At 35.1% G+C, this 16706-nt stretch overlaps 1 protein-coding gene across 3 annotated transcripts in view; it reads left to right on the top strand.

The window, feature by feature from the left end:
- Window positions 1-16706, top strand: part of SGCZ (sarcoglycan zeta) — a 1129050-nt gene that overhangs the window by 999360 nt on the left and 112984 nt on the right. For all 3 annotated transcript variants that reach the window (XM_032162422.2, XM_032162424.2, XM_032162423.2), the window contains one exon: window positions 13837-13924. In XM_032162422.2, coding sequence (XP_032018313.1) covers window positions 13837-13924 — 88 coding nt within the window. The remainder of the gene's footprint in view (window positions 1-13836; window positions 13925-16706) is intronic.

Below are 16706 nucleotides of genomic sequence, written 5' to 3' on the forward strand. Positions count from 1 at the left end.
AAAAAACAGAACAAGTAAGAAAAATTGTAATTTTTTACATGTAAAAAAGATTTTTAAAAGCCCTATGATTATTTCTCCACTAGGAGAAGGTTCACACTTTGAGAGAAAAAATTATTTATATCCATATTTGCTAATGTTTATTAGATGTGGAAATTTCTAGTTGTTTCTACTGTTTTAATATAGATAGCTTGTTCTGTAAAGCAAGAATAAGCTATTTATTATATTTATGTTACATATATAAATACGGCATAGCTCAGTTTCATGTGGGATTTTATTTCAGAACACAAAGTCTGCAAATTTACTAGAAGTTCTCATTAGATACCTTTTCACATAACCAATGAACTATATCTCTATACAAAGACAGATATATAGATACAGATATAATATTATTCTTTCTGATTTGAAGAAAAAGTGACTTTCTGTTAAGCAAAGAAGAGAAAAGAATGGATCAGCTTTGAGGCATAAAGGTTACTTGTTTCATATAGTCTTTCAAGAAAATGTAACTGAAATCTCTTTTTCTGGATGAAACTTGTACAAATAGTACAAGTAAGCACTATGCTTTTATCTTATAGTAATATATTACAGTTGCTTATGATTTCACGTAAGATCTGGCAATTCATAAACAAAAATTAACTTTGCAAATACTTCTTCCTGACTGATACACACACACACACACACACACACACACACCCTACACCACTTATTTTTTAGAAGCATATGATAACATATGTTTCTAAGTACTACCATGTTCTCTAGTTTCAAGTTATCTACTATTTTATTCTTAATGACTGCATATTCTATATTTACTTCTTCTCAACCCTTACCTCCATACTCTAGCCTTCTTTTGTTTATTTTTCATGAATAATGAGTTCATTGATTATGCAAAAAGATGCCTAATGAGGACATCACATCTAGTAAATTCACAGGCTGTATGTTCTGAAATAAAATCCCACATTTATGCCTGAAGTTACAAAAACTTGTATTTTCTTTGAATTTCTGAATTTCTAAAAGATAATGGAATGCCAGTATGGTGAAGTAAATTTGAAAAACGAGGAGTTGAAAAAAATAGTAGAAAATGAAAGCTGAAATCAGAATTTCCCTTAGAGACCACTGGCACTACCTGAAACCTGAAGCTCTGGGGACTAATGGCTGGAAACAGGAAAAGGAATATCAGGCGATTGGAGTTACAAGTGCTGTATCCTTGAGCCTCTTGAAAATTTTGTCCTGTCTCCTTGACTTTATATTATCTCCAGGTTTGTACTCATCTGTAGGGCTTAGTGGGTACAATACAAACTTTCTCTAGAATAATGTTTCCTTAACCCTTAATCCTGGTTCCTTACGCTTCTCACATTTTAATTCTGATCTAAACAAACAATCAAAAAGACAACCAGAAAATGGGCTACCTCAAGTGAAATTTAACAAACAATTATTCACAAGTTTAGATTTTTCAATTACTTCTGTAATTGAAATTTTCAGGTACAGAATATTAAAATTATATATACATTTTATATATATATATATCTCAATGCTTCAGAAATGAACAATGGAATAAAAATAGCAAAACCCCAATAACAATAAAAACAATATATCTGACAAGTCTGAAAAAAATACATGACAGAAATATATTCATAAATTAATATTTTAATGAATAACCTAAGAGCTAACATAGCTAAGAACTGATAGCACAAGATATGAAGCCATAAGCCAGCATGCATCACAGAGAGATAAGGAGATGGGAAAAATGAGAGAGCATTAAAGAGACATGAAAGGCAGAATGAAGGAAGATACAACACATATCTAACGTGAATTCCATATGGGGAGACTGTAAAGAATGAAGAAGAGGCTCTATTGAAGAGCTAACAGATGAGAAGTTTTCCCAATCTAATGAAAGACATGAATCAGGCCAGGCGCAGTGGCTCACGCCTGTAATCCCAACACTTTGGGAGGTCAAGGTGGGAGGATGACCTGAGGTCAGGAGTTCGAGACCAGCCTGGCCAACATTGCAAAACCCTGTCTCTACTAAAAGTACAAAAATTAGGTGGGAGTGGTGGTGAGCGCCTGTAATCCCAGCCACTTGGGAGGCTGAGGCAGGAGAACCACTTGAACCCGGGAGGCAGAGTTTGCAATGAGCCAAAATCGCGCCATTGCACTCCAGCCTGGTGACAGAGTGAGATTCCATCCCCAAAAAAAGGAAAGAGACTGAATCTTCAGATTCTGTAATTACAAAGTATCCCAGGCCACATTTTACAAAGTTAAATTTATACCTACATTTAACATAATGTTTTTTTTTTCCTTTTTATGAATTCTTATATAAAATGTATGCTTGTCTAATACTATGCATTATTTATTTAAAAATTATTAAAAACAATGTTTTTATATAATACTAGAATTGTTTTGAAAATGTTGTGGGTTTAGTTGCTATAACTTTGGTTTCCAAAATTCACTGGAGATTCAATTTCAAGATCAGAAGTAGGCAAACTATGGCTTGCAGCTGACTGTCTCTTTTTAAAATATAATACCTTGGTATACTACAGACATGCCCATTCAGTTCTTCTTTGTGGCTCCTTTTGACCTGTAACAGCAGAGTTTAATGGTTTTGACAGAGACTGCATAGCCCACAAACCATAATATATTTACTATCTGATTTTCTGTCTCTTGAAAATAAAAGTTGGCTGGTGCCTGCTCTAAATGAAGCCATTTTGATTAATTATCCCTGAGAGAAAAACATGATGTTAGATATTACTGCCTTTGAGTATGTCTTTTGTTTTTGTTTGTTTGTTTTTGTTTTCTTTTTTTTTTTTTTTTTTGAGATAGAGTCTCGGTCTGTTGCCCAGACTGGAATGCAGTGGCACTATCTCTGCTCACCGCAACCTCTGCCTCCTGGGTTCAAGCAATTCTCTTGCCTTGGACTCCCAAGTAGCTGGGATTAAAGGTGCGTACCACTGTACCCGGCTAATTTTTGTACTTTAAGTAGAGACGGGGTTTCGCCATGTTGGCCAGGCTGGTCTTGAACTCCTGACCTCAGGTGATCTCTCCTCCTCAGCCTCCCAAAATGCTGGGATTACAGACATGAGCTACCGTGCCCAGCCCAAGTATGTCATTTAACGTATACATCTCTAGCTTAATAATTATCTGGCGGTATATCAGAGTTATAAGAAAAGTCAACAGGATTAAAGGATGGGGAGTATGGAGCCAACTTAAGACAGGGAAGAAGACTTTTCAGGGCACTACAGGGAAGGAGCCTTCGGTACAAAGGAGCACTGGGACATGTAAGTCCCTACAGCGGAGAGCAAGGGCTGTTCTATCAGGTCAGGCCAACTCTAATAACAAACCACTGTGGCATCTCAAGGGTTAAGTCAAATACAAAAATTACCTATCTGTCACTCCACACTCCAGTGGTATTTGTAGGACTGGTAGCTCTGATCCATGCAGATATATGGAGACCCATATTCTTTCCATGTGTGGTTCCATATCACTCTAGGGCCTCAGATGGAGAAGCTAGCACACTGCAGGTTTTTATAGTGCAGACCTGTAAATGTCCTATATCACTTCTGCCCACATTCTGCTGATTATAACATGGTGGTATGGTTATGACTGTGTATAAAAAAGATTAGAAAATGTAGCTTAACTGCAGTATTCCTTTAAAAAAAATTTGACACATTTTTGTGAGCAGTCTTTCCCATGAAAATTGGGATGTGGAGGGCAAACATTCTAATTTATAGATTTGTAGGTTTAACATGGGCTGGGAAATAGTTCAAAATTATTTTTTTGCAACAATTGCAATTTTCTGCTTGATCTGTGATTTGGGGCCACATTCCAGATCTAGAAGTTTCTGGCTGAGAGCTTTTTGGAAGTCCATCTCTAGTCCTGCACCTCAGCTGGGCTGTTAGAATCATTCTACTCAAAGAGTGATGTGCAGACCAGCTTTGTTGGCATGACCTGGAAGCGCGTTTGAAATGCAGAATCTTAGGCTTCAACGCAGGTCTTCATTTAGAAAGATCTTCAGATGATTTGTATGCACATTATTGATTTGTAAGCGTTGGGTTGGAGTAATCTTCTTAGTCGTGTCATGTGCTATTTGGTCTGACACATTCTGAATTTTTGCCCACCACATATGATATACTTACTCTTTTCATTTAGCTAGACTAAATAAGCTAATAAAAAAATTATCAATATTTATATTGCTTCTGGCTCAAAATCTTGCCATCAGTATATTTTCCTGTAAGGAGGCTAAGGGGCTTGGCTTATCTTACATTAGTGTAGAAAAATGTTAGAAGTTTGAAATTGCTCCAGTCATTTGAAAAAGTAATCTCAGGAATATTCCCCCCACCTCCCATTTATTTAGTTGAGGAAGAAAAGGATAAGAATTGCTAGAGATCTTTAAAGTAATGACTATAGAAGTTGAAAGACAGATTATCTCTAATATTTCTCCTGCAGTATTGCCTTCTCAGGTATAGCTAAGGTATAACCACAATTAACAAAATGCTTCAAAGTATGCGAAATCATAGTGTCTCATACGAGCACAATAATTGCCACCTGCAAGGTCTCCTTGTTGCTTAGCATTCATGCATGTTTTTACCGTGTTCCTTTAGTAAATAATATGGGTGCTGTATTAGTCTGGGTTCTCTAGAGAAACAGACCAATAAATAAAGAGATTTATTATAAAGAATTGACTCAAGCAGTTAGGGAGGATGAGAAACCCCAAGATCTGTAGTTAGCCAGTTGGAGACCCAGGAAGGCCTGTGATATCGTGCTAAACCAAACATGAAGTCCTGAAAATCAAAAGCGCCAATGGTTTAAGTTCCACTTGTGATCTGAATTCAAAAGCAAGAGAAGACTCATGTCCCAGCTTGAGGAGAGTCAGGCAGAGAGAGTGAATTCTCTCATATTCTGCCTTGTTGTTCTGTTTAGGTCCAATGACACTTGGGGCGGGGGGAAGAAAATCTGCCTGAATGGGACTACTGATTAAAATGTTCATCTCATTGAGAAACACTCTCACAGACCTACTCAAAGTAATGTTTTACGAAGTATTTGGACACCCATGTCCAGTCTAACTGACACAAAACTAACCATCACAGGTACTATAACCGTGTTGTACTTACTTGAGTTTATAGCCAATTGTTTATATTTTGTAATTACATTATTATTTGTAATTATAGAAACATATTTGTCATAATTATTATATCTCTGGTTTTTCTCATCTGTTTCTATAGAAATTAAGTTACAGCATACATGCACATACAGTCAACTAAATATGTGGCCCTAATGTTTTCGGATATTTGAAACCTCTTATAATCCAAGCAGATTTTAGGAGAAAAAAAAGATATTTTTTTTCAACTAGTACAAATGTAATTATCATAAATGAAAATATATCTGTGGAAAATAATCTCAAAGGCAATTTTTTGTCTCAAGCTCTCTGTTTCTTTATTATCCTTCAAGTTAGAGATTTATTGGAAAACATATCTAATTTATTTGAGAAAGGTGAATTTGTTATTTAAATATGATGTCATTTGAAAAGTTTAGAATACAGAGGCTTCTTATTCTTTTTACAGTACCAATTCCCACCAAGATAAAAGAAAACCAGCTTAATAGAGGCTTAGTTCCCTGCTTACTTTCTAGTTTTCATCATTCGTGATACTCATATAACATCAACTGTGTATCATATACAAATACACATCTGGGATACTCTCTACACACACACATTATCATCATTAGCATCGTCATCACCATCATCATGATAGGTAGCTACTAAATTAAGATCATGGTAGCTAATAGTTTCAAAAGTTTCACAAGCTTTTAACATCACTCATCACTTATTTTTTTCCAAGCCATAAGCATGCAATACTACAGAAATGAACTATTATTTTATTAAAAGAGAAGTAGGAAAAATCTTTGTACAGTGCTTGGTTTGAAAAATCTACCAACTCACCACTGGGAAGTTCCATTCTAGAAAATTTAATTACTTCCTCGATCCATAAAAATAAGTGATTTAAAATAACTAATTCCATTAAAATTTGATTTCTTTGGGCATATAAATTGGCTAAACCATTCATCCAGTGGTGGAAATCACTTCTTTGCCTTAGTCGTTTGCTTTAAATCTGCAGATTGTCTACTCTTCTATATGAAGTAAATTTTCCCATATGCTCTACATTTCTTTCTGCTCACCTAAATAAGACACAGTGTCTAAATTCTACTTAGTCAACATACAGTCTCTTTGACCTCATCAATTGAGGTGTACCTCAGTCATGCTCCCATAGTGAACATACTGACTGGACAGACAGTAGCACTCAGAGTGGGTAGGGTTGGAACCCTGGGGCTGGTGTGAGGGCAAGGTTACCCTCAAGAGCAACTGAAGAGGCAGCTGGAGTGGAAAGGTGGCAACCCAACCTAGAAGTGCTAAGAGGAGGATATCTCCTAGTTGCTGCAAATGTTACCTAAGAGGAAAAGAAGAAGCATCTTTTCATCTGACTAAAGCAACAGCAGTGTCTGATTTATCTGGATCTTTATTACATTAGGTAGAGATAGTACTATTCCCTTTTAGGATAATGAGACTAGAAGCATTTATTTGCTAAGCCCACCCATGGCTAAAGGTGGAGTTGGAGCTTTTTACCTGATACAGGAAGTGACAGATTACCCCAGATTCCCTGTAAATGGACTGTCATATGTAAAACTGCTCCCTGCAGCGTCATTCTGGATACATATTCGTCAGTATCATCCGTATGATCAGTTGGGAGAAAGAGAGCTTCAGGAAGGAGACTACTGTGGTTACTGTATAGCTTTAAATGGGTGGACAGGAGCCAGAAGGACAATGCAAAGTCATAGAGCATTCTCAGAAGAGATTCCTAGCTGTGGCCTCCATGACTAGCTAATTCATAACAGAGACTAAACCAAATGGGGAAATTCTCAATAAAAGTATCGGAGTAGAAATGCATAAAGTTGATTGATACATAGATAATGTCTCTCTCCTGCATTACTTCACATTCAAGTTAAAATGTGAGTGCAGAATTTGAGGAAGTCAGATAAACAGCTCTAGATAAGTTTATTTTCATAATAAGCACTTCTTCCTTTAAAATAAAAATTTCAGTAATTAGATGATCTGCATTCTGAAGGAAATGAATTTCAAGTATGAAAATAATTTTTACTTTTTTTTTTTTTTTTTTGAGACGGAGTGTCATTCTGTCGCCTAGGCTGGAGTGCAGTGGGGCGATCTCGGCTCACTGCAAGCTCCACCTCCCGGATTCATGCCATTCTCCTGCCTCAGCCTCCTGAGTAGCTGGGACTACAGGCGCCCGCCAGCATGCCTGGCTAATTTCTTATTGTATTTTTAGTAGAGACTGGGTTTCACCATGTTAGCCACGATGGTCTCGATCTCCTGACCCCGTGATCTGCCCGCCTCGGCCTCCCAAAGTGCTGGGATTATAGGCGTCAGCCACCCTGCCTGGCTTTTACTTTTTATTTCAAAGAATAAAATAAACACTTGTTTTGCAGCTTCAATGGGTCAAATATTAAGGAAAGGAGTGACATAGCTGCCTTGGGCACAGGGATGATGAATAACCATTAAATAATAATTTGATATGATTTGTTTCACTGAAATGAATTTTTACCAACCTTGCTCTGGGGAAGAAAAAGAAGAAGAATGAGGAAGAGGAAGAAGGAAGAGAAGGAGGAGGAAGAAGGAAGAGAAGGTGGAGGAAGGAGGAAGAGAAGGAAGAGGAAGAAGGAAGAAAGAAGGGGAGTAATGGCTTCCTAAATTTGGTGTGATCTGAACAGAAATCCACATAAACCCATGTAGCCTGGATCCTGTAATGTGCTCATTTCAGCTCATTCACTCAACATGCATTTATTGAACATAAACTATGTGTCAAGCATGACACACACTATACTTTTAAAAGTCTGTATGAGAAAAAGGAATTGACAGCATACTATGTTTTCAGGACAGTTCTGTTAAATGGAGGTTACAAATCACATGAATGATTAAAACAAAGTAAGTCAAAAAGCCCACAACGAGTACTATGATAGATGTCAACACTGACTGAGGAACTGAAGGGTGGGAGGTGAATTTTAACTCTGGAGGAGTAGAAAGGCTTCACAGAGTACAGGACTTTGACCTGGACTGGAAAAATGTCTATACTTTTTCCTGATAAAGAGACGTGGATAAGAATTTCAGGCCGGGGAAACTGAAGGTGAAAATAAATAGAAGTGGTATGTAGTTGACAAAAATGAGAAATTTGTCTTACTCTGAAATGACAGAAGTGAGGTGAAGTAGACACAGAAAAGTAGAATTGGGTCACATCGTGAAGAACCTTACATGTTGTGATCATAAATTTGTTTCAAGCTGAGAGTTAGGAATCAATCATTGTTTTGTTTTGTTTTCATTCAAGTATGCCAATATGTTTTAAAAGTATTTTTAAGTAACACTGGATATGAAAAATCAAGTGGTTATTGCGATGTGAGTTTTGAATCTGTTAGAGAAGTAGGCATGGAAAAAACAGGAAAAGATGTATTCAAGAAATATTTCTGACACAGCTGATTGAATATTTAGGAAGATTAGAGGATGTGAGGATAAGGTAGATTTGTTGGCAAATTCTATATTTCCATCCCTGAGAAGAAAAGTTATCTTCTAAACTATATAAACTCAGGTAACAACATGAAAGTCACATCATCTACACTGAACAAAATAGGTCACTAATGATGTTCTTTCAGAATACCAAGTAGGGAGATTTGCATCGGCAATACTTTGTAAAATGTGTAGGCAGATGACAGTTTATAACATACCCTCCTCGTTTAGAATCTGAGGAGACAAAATGAAACAAGACGAACAAGGTCATGCTACCAAAACCTGGATGATAGCAGCAAAGTAGAGGTCATATTTTACACTTTAAGCTTTATGTGCTTGTGTGTGTGAGTATAAGATGTTTCTTATGGAGACCAAACTGCTTAAAGAAATTTTAAAGTATATTTTGTTCAATTCAATGTCTTACTCTTTTATATTGGTTTGACAGTTCAGAAAACCTAGAATTAGATGAGCCCCAAGAAACACAGTACTTCCTCGTGGTAGACAGGGCATATTTGAAACAAAATTATGGAGTTCCAACATGGCTTGTTACCTTTTTTAGCTGTGTCATTTGAAGGAAGTGACTTAATGTTTCTGTACTATATTTATTTGTGAAACATGAGTGACCGTATCCAGTATTATTAGTAGTAAAATACTATAGTTAAAATGAGGAATAAATAATAAAAGCAGACATTGCCATCAACAGAGGGTAGGCTCTGATCTGTGCATTTTGCATATGTTGTCTCATTTAATCCTTACAACAAGCCCATAAATTACGTACTATGACCCCTATTTTACAGATGAAGAGACTGTGATGCGGAAATGTGTAGTAACTTGCGAAGTCAGCATTTGGCAGCCCCTGGGCTTGAACTCAAATAGTCAGGGTCCCCTGTCTGTCTTACAATCATGTTATTATCTTGACTCTTCGTGGATGATTTTATTGTAAGCTTCATAAGTAGATGATCTCATATATGTAAAGTATTTAGAGTATTTAGTATTTAGAGTATAAAGTATTTAGAGCAGTGTCTGGCATTGATTAAGGGCCAGTAAATGTTGGTTGCTGTTTGTACTACTATTTCACTACGACTTAATGTAATAGTTAAATTGGACAGAATGAGCATCCGAAGCTAAATCCTTACCTGAAACACCCATATCTTCTTGACAATATTACTAATGCTTTTTTAGGGAAATCTCTATCACAGCAGCCTGTGACTATTAATATTCTCCATTTGTATGATTGTTAATGATCTGGTTTATTGTCTGTCTGGCTACCAGATTGGGAACTCCAGAAAAGAAAGAAGTCTGTCTCCTTTCTTTCTTTTTTGTACCTAGTGGTTAGCAGAGTGTTGAATATATTATAGCCACTCAGTAAATATTTGCTATAAATAAAGTGAAGGCTATAGAAATAAAAAAGAAAAAATCATTTTTCCATTGGTCATATGCATAGCCTATCACAAAAAATATAAAAATGAGCATATTTCATTATTTTTCTCCAACAATTAGAAAATTGCAGCCATGCCCTTGGCGTGAAGAATATGTGTGTAATAGAATTGTAAGCAGAACCTCTCAGGCCCACTTAACAGTCTCATTATCTTTCTCACTGGATCACCTGTCTGCTTTGTCTAAAGAGTGACATAAGAAGACGGATATGTCCTCTAGAGCTAGAGCCAAGTTCAGGTGAGCTCCAGAAAACCATGAGATACCTTATTTCTGTTATGGGAGATTTATTGGCTTGGAGGAAAAATAATTACATCAGGAGATAAAGATTTTGTTTTTCCAAAAAAAAAGATATTTATGCTAGTATATCATGCTATATATTATATATATAATTTTATATAGATGCTATATATTATATATATGCTATATAGTATTCTATATTATTTATATATTTATACTAGCATATCATGCTATATATAAATATTATGTATTTATACTAGTATATCATGCTATATATTAACTACTTTCTTACTTTCATGTAACTTAAATATCTGATTACTAATCCATGAGAAAATATCACCAAAATAGATTTCTGTCCTTTGTCTTCTCAGCAACAATAAACTATAAGAGAGTACTACTGTGTCTATTTAAATATCTTAAGCCATATATTAGCATTCAAAATTTTGGAACACAGGAGTATAATATAAAGGATATAAACCGGACAGTGGAATAGAGTAAAATATCAGTCTCAGTTATTTTCTCATTTTCTCATATAGAGACCTTTGGAGAAACAAACACAAGAAAGAAGGCATAAAACTTAAGGAGCATTCATTTCTTTATTTAGGGAAAACCTTTCTTAAATGTCTTTCGTTTTTTTTGTTGTTGTTGTTAAGAGGTAGTATGTTGGTGCTGATTCTCACCTAAACATATATTTGAGATCAGATTTGTGAATTGCTTAGGATTGTATCTCCCTTAAATGACTGAAAGATTTTTCATCATTATACGTATTTTTATCACATACGTGTGTTTTAATTAGTACTGAGTGGATAGTGTGCAAAAAGTCATGTGTTAAACCTCAAATGTATGAGCAATGGGTCTAATCCACAAAGATATGGTACTGATATGAAATACAGAAATGATTATGTGATTTGTGGATGGAAGTGATGATCCTACAGGCATCACATTTCATTTATCAAAAATGGATACTTGATTTTGGTTCAGCTCACTTGATCACATTTTAATAAATAAGTATAGTGTAATATGTTGATGTTCATAGGAACACAGCGTTGAGAATAACTCACTACCTCTGAGAGCTATGTGTTTGTGGTTCTACTAAGTAAAAAGATGATTGGTGCTATCACATTGAAATTTTAATCTAGATATAAAATTTTAATTCTGACAAAAATTTCGGAGAATTATATGAAAAGAAGGGAAGAGTGCTAGAGACAGAACTTCAACAAGTTCTCTGTGGTTACAGTAAAAGGAGATTGCAGTGTTGCAAACAAAGATGCGGAATGATTAAAGTTTTAAACTTTCAATTCTTTTTTTTTCTTTGTGGAGACAGAGTTTTACTCCGTCACCCAGGCTGTAGTGCAGTGGGGCAATCTGGGCTCACTGGATCCTCCACTTCCCAGCTTCAAGCGATTGTCCTGCCTCAGCCTCCCGAGTAGCTGAGATTACAGGTGCCCACCACCATGCCTGGCTAATTTTTTGTATTTGTAGTAGAGATGGGGTTTTGCCATGTTGGCCAGGCTGGTCTCAAACTCCTGGCCTCAGATGATCCTCCCACATCAGCCTCCCAAAGTGCCGAGATTGCAGGTGTGAGCCACCAGGCCCAGCCTAAACTTTCAATTCTACCAAGTCTATTTCTCCTTTAAATTAAGTAAACTATCCATTGCCTTCTCAACCTAATTATTCTATCTTAACATGTTTAATAAAGCAATAATTCTTATAGCATACTTACATAGTCTATAAACTATATAGACAAATGCTTATGCTGTTTTACTCTACTATTCACATAACAAACTTACGTTTAATATGTCTAGTAACTCAAATAAAAACATATAGTGTCATATATTTTAAAACTCTAAACCAAACTCATATATGCTATATCATACAAATATTGAAAGTGAACATAATTTTGACCTATAGTTTTTTCACAATTTTTTGAACTGCAAGATGTTTCATAGACTTTTCCTGTTTCTTACATTCAAATATTCAAATGTATTTAATTCAAAGCTCCTTTTTAACATACTTAGGTTGAATTTTGCCAAGATCGAATAGAACTGTGTGTGTGTGTGTTCATGTATGAACCATCATCTTTATGTCATTATCAAGAGACAGCAGTATTCTTATTGGGTATAAGATAACTGTTTGCAAACAATCTTTAGTCCATGAACTATACTTAAACAGGAGTTTGATGTATCACATGATTAGGATGATGTAATTAATTTTAAATATTTTAGATCTTTTAGGAGATAAATGTAGCATAGTTATACCTATGGAAATAAAACTAGACTTTTTTCTTTTAAAACTGCAGAAATAAAAATGTTATATGTATATATATATCTCCAAATCACAAATTCCAAATCCTAATATTCAGAGTTTTAATATAGCTTACATATGAAAGCACTTGTATATTGACATTGACATAGACGTGACATACTGCCTAGATGGTGAGGATGATATTGGAGGAGATTTTCGTAGTATTTCAACATCCACAATGCAAGCACCAAGAGGGCAAGTATTGTTCTATTTTTTGATCACCGAAATGTCCACACCTCTAGAACATTGTAGTGTACGTAGTGAGTATGCAATGAATATTTATTGAATAAATTAATAGAGATTTGGAAATGATCACCCTACTTAGGTTTTAGATCATTAAAATGAGAATGTAGGGATTTGGATGTTACTTGTCTGAGGAAGGTATGACAGAAGCCTAATATGTGAGCTGTTCAGGCAGTGTTGTTGTCCTTCAATCAACTATTTTACTGTTAAATGCTAAATTACTGACAAAAGTCAACATGTTACCAGAGTTGTAGGTCCTAAAGGAGAATTTACAAAAATCTTATATTCTATATACTTCCTTGCGAAATCCTTGTATGATTTACAGAGCATTTCCACGAGATTGAAAAATAAGGTACTATAGTATCAATTTGACTCTGAAGATTTTTTTTATCTACTCAGTCAACATTTTATAAATTCTTTCCTTCAGCAGCATGCTGAGTAATAGTGACGTAACTGTGTAGACATGGTTGTCATGGTTCCTGTCCCTGGATCTTTCCTTTTGTGACAAAATTAAGTAAACAAGCAAGCAAAAAAATCCCAAATAGACACGTAAAATTAAATTGCTTTGTGATAAGTGCTTTAAACAAACTAAATGGACATTGGGAGTTTGAGGATTGAAAGACTCTGTAATTACACTGACCAGCTGAGCCAATTTTGAGAAGGTGGCATTTAAGCTGATATCTGAAATTTGCAACTTAAAAAGGGACTTTTGCCGTTGGGATAGCGTCTGGAATATCTGCACAGGCGGGCACAGAGGACGCTGGGAGAGAAAAAAGAAAAGGGTTACTACACTGCTGATGTGCAATAATCAATAGAGTTGGAAATGCTTGCATCTGATAGTACCCACTTAAGAAAATGAAATATTCTGTCAAGTAATTATTATGAGGTTCTCAGTTTTATACATTGTCCACCAATGATTGGGACGTTAAATTAACTGTCTAATATAGAGCAAAGAAATTAAATTTTTGAGAATATCCAAACAAATGCAGTATAATTTTGTGTAAATTTGACTATATTTCTATTTTCTATTTGATTTATTTATTTTATGCGTTTCCCAGGATAGTCCACTGGTCTTACAGTCTGACAGGAATGTCACAGTGAATGCAAGAAATCATATGGGGCAGTTAACTGGACAGCTGACCATAGGTGAGTGTTTTGGGGTAAAGATTGCTCCTACTGTGCTTGGTTTTTTTGTTATTTTTTTGTTTTTTGTTGTTGTTGTTGTTTGTGTTCTTTTGAGACAGAGTCTCACTCTGTCACCAGGCTGGAGTGCACTTTGGGAGGCCGAGGCAGGCAGATCACGAGGTCAAGCGATCGAGATCATCCTGGCCTACTGTGCTTGTTTTAATTGAGAAAAGTGGAAGTATGTTATTTCCCTGATACATAACTCAACATCCCGTTACAGCCCAGTTTTCTTGCACATGATTTGACATGTCATAGGCTAGTCATGTTTCCTCTATTTAGTAGTTATTACTCTTGTCAATGTATTGTTTTGAGACTGAATTACATTTATTTTGCTGCTCATTACTCTTGAATTATGAAATGCACCATTTTTCTAAGAAGTATTTTCTTAGCGTATGTTAAATTATAATGAATAAACTTAAGGAAACATGAGATGAGATAAAATCATTAGGTCTATGTATCCCTTTTCTAGGGGAAATATTTTCTAATAAATTGTGTCTGCTTATATAAATTAGAAATTGCATGAGTTGAGTATAATAAATATTAACATTTATCAATTCTACATTTGATGTTGAAATTATATTTTAAGATTTATAGGCTTTATGTGTTAATATAAATTAATGGTGAAGTATTAATTTTTTTCTCATAGCGAATAATATTTTAATTTGGAGATTTATATCAAAATACAAGATGTGATTACTTGGCTCAATTTTTATAAGAAGGCAAATAAGAAGTAATTTGTAATGTAAAGTTTTGATATGCATGTAGATTCTGAATTATTTTTATAACACTGTATTGGTTCTGTAGAGAAATTACTTAACATAAGCATTACATATCTCTTTATCTCTATCTATATATATACATAGAGAGAGAGAGACAGAATGAGAAAGAGAGGAAGAGAAAAGTAAATTACAGTTTTGAGGACTGAGGTGTTCTTATTTTAATGAGAAATTAATCATCTTTAAATGCAAATGTATATTTCCCATATTTCTAATTAAATTATGCAAAAATAATGCATTTGAAATATGAGCTTTAGAAACATGAATTTTGATTCTGTGTACTTAATTTGAAGGTATATGATTTTCTAAAATATTTGTTTTGATGAAACAAAAAGGGAAACATTTTAGCATATATGAATTCTCTAAAACCATAATGTTATTTGTAAAAATTGTTTTGCTTTACATCATAAAAGTTTGTCATTACGTATCTATTAATTGCTACAACTGGATAATATTTGGTGATAATTAGAGATACAGCAGTTATAGAGGGGTGCTATTAGCAAATGGATTCAAGATTAAATAAAAGAAGTATGTGTATGGATATAGAACTGATTCAGAAGCAAAAACCGTCCACTTAAATATTCATGCTAATTCATTCCTGTTATGTTGGAACTGCAGAAACTGTAGGCCTATGGAAACAGGCCTAACCTTGGTAGATTTTCCATGTCCTAATTTTCTTAAAGTTGAGAACTCTTCAGCCAGATAGAACTTCCTTTTGCATTCAGTCCTTGATATTAAAAGAAGTTCTAAGTAGAAATGTCAAAATGTAAATTAAGGGTCAGGCGCGGAGGCTCGTGCCTGTAATCCCAGCGCTTTGGGAGGCCGACGCGGGCGGATCACGAGATCAAGAGATCGAGATCATCCTGTCCAACATGGTGAAAACTCGTCTCTACTAAAAATACAAAAATTAGATGGGCATGGTGGTGTGTGCCTGTAATCCCAGCTACTCGGGAGGCTGAGGCAGGAGAATCACTCGAACCCAGGAAGCAGAGTTTGCAGTGAGCCAAGATTGGGCCACCGCACTCCAGCCTGGGCAATAGAGTGAGACTCTGTCTCAAAAAATGATGTAAATTAAGTTCACAAAGAATATATACCCATGCCCACTGTCAGACACAATAGCTACTTAATGCCTGCCTATAGAGCAAAGCAGTCATTTGATTATGTGAAGTGCAAATACTGTTTGGATTTCACTGCATGCTTTCCTGCAAGAAATAAAGAACTTAGTGTGCTCATATTTTCAGTTACCCTTCCAAACTGATTTTGATGTTATATTGATATTTGCCAAATGAGAGAAAATAGCAAGAGGAGGAAGGAGAAAGAAAAAAATTTTAAGCTGAGTTTTAAATGCAGCAAATTATTAAGTTAATGACACAGCAGCTTATTGTGCAGAGAAATGCGTTTATTCCACTGAGGCTTACACTTAAAAACTATTTAATATCCTGCTCCTTTGAGTGTATTTTTGATGACATATATTTTTACTGGTTTGCGTATTTTAATGAACATAGAACAAAAGAAGACTAGGGCTGTGTGAAAGGAGATAATGTATTCATATTTGAAACAAAGCCACAGGGAGCTACTTAGTAGTTGGTTGGGTGCCAATAAAATAGTTAATCTTTTGGACACTCAGTTTTCTCATCTCTAAGATGGGGATAATGACACATTTTGAATGCTGTTATAAGAATTATGGTAATGTCAGTGTCTACAAATGGTAGGCAGTTGTATATTAAATCTGTTATTGTGATGTTGGTGAGTGTAATTACTGGTATCACTTAAGTTACAAATACAGTGATATTATGGGAGAAGTCTCATGATGCTTTTCTATTCAGTGTATCTGTGTGATATTAGGTAAGGTTGAATTATGGTACTCTTGAGAGATATGTTACAAAATACAACACAGAAAGTGTATCCCATGTTCAGAAACTCTTCAATTATGTAAGAATAAATTTACCTTTAGGCAGAGTTTGAAG

This window comes from Hylobates moloch, unplaced genomic scaffold, assembly GCF_009828535.3.
Source record: "Hylobates moloch isolate HMO894 unplaced genomic scaffold, HMol_V3 SCAFFOLD_8, whole genome shotgun sequence".
Classification (NCBI taxonomy): Eukaryota; Metazoa; Chordata; class Mammalia; order Primates; family Hylobatidae; genus Hylobates; species Hylobates moloch.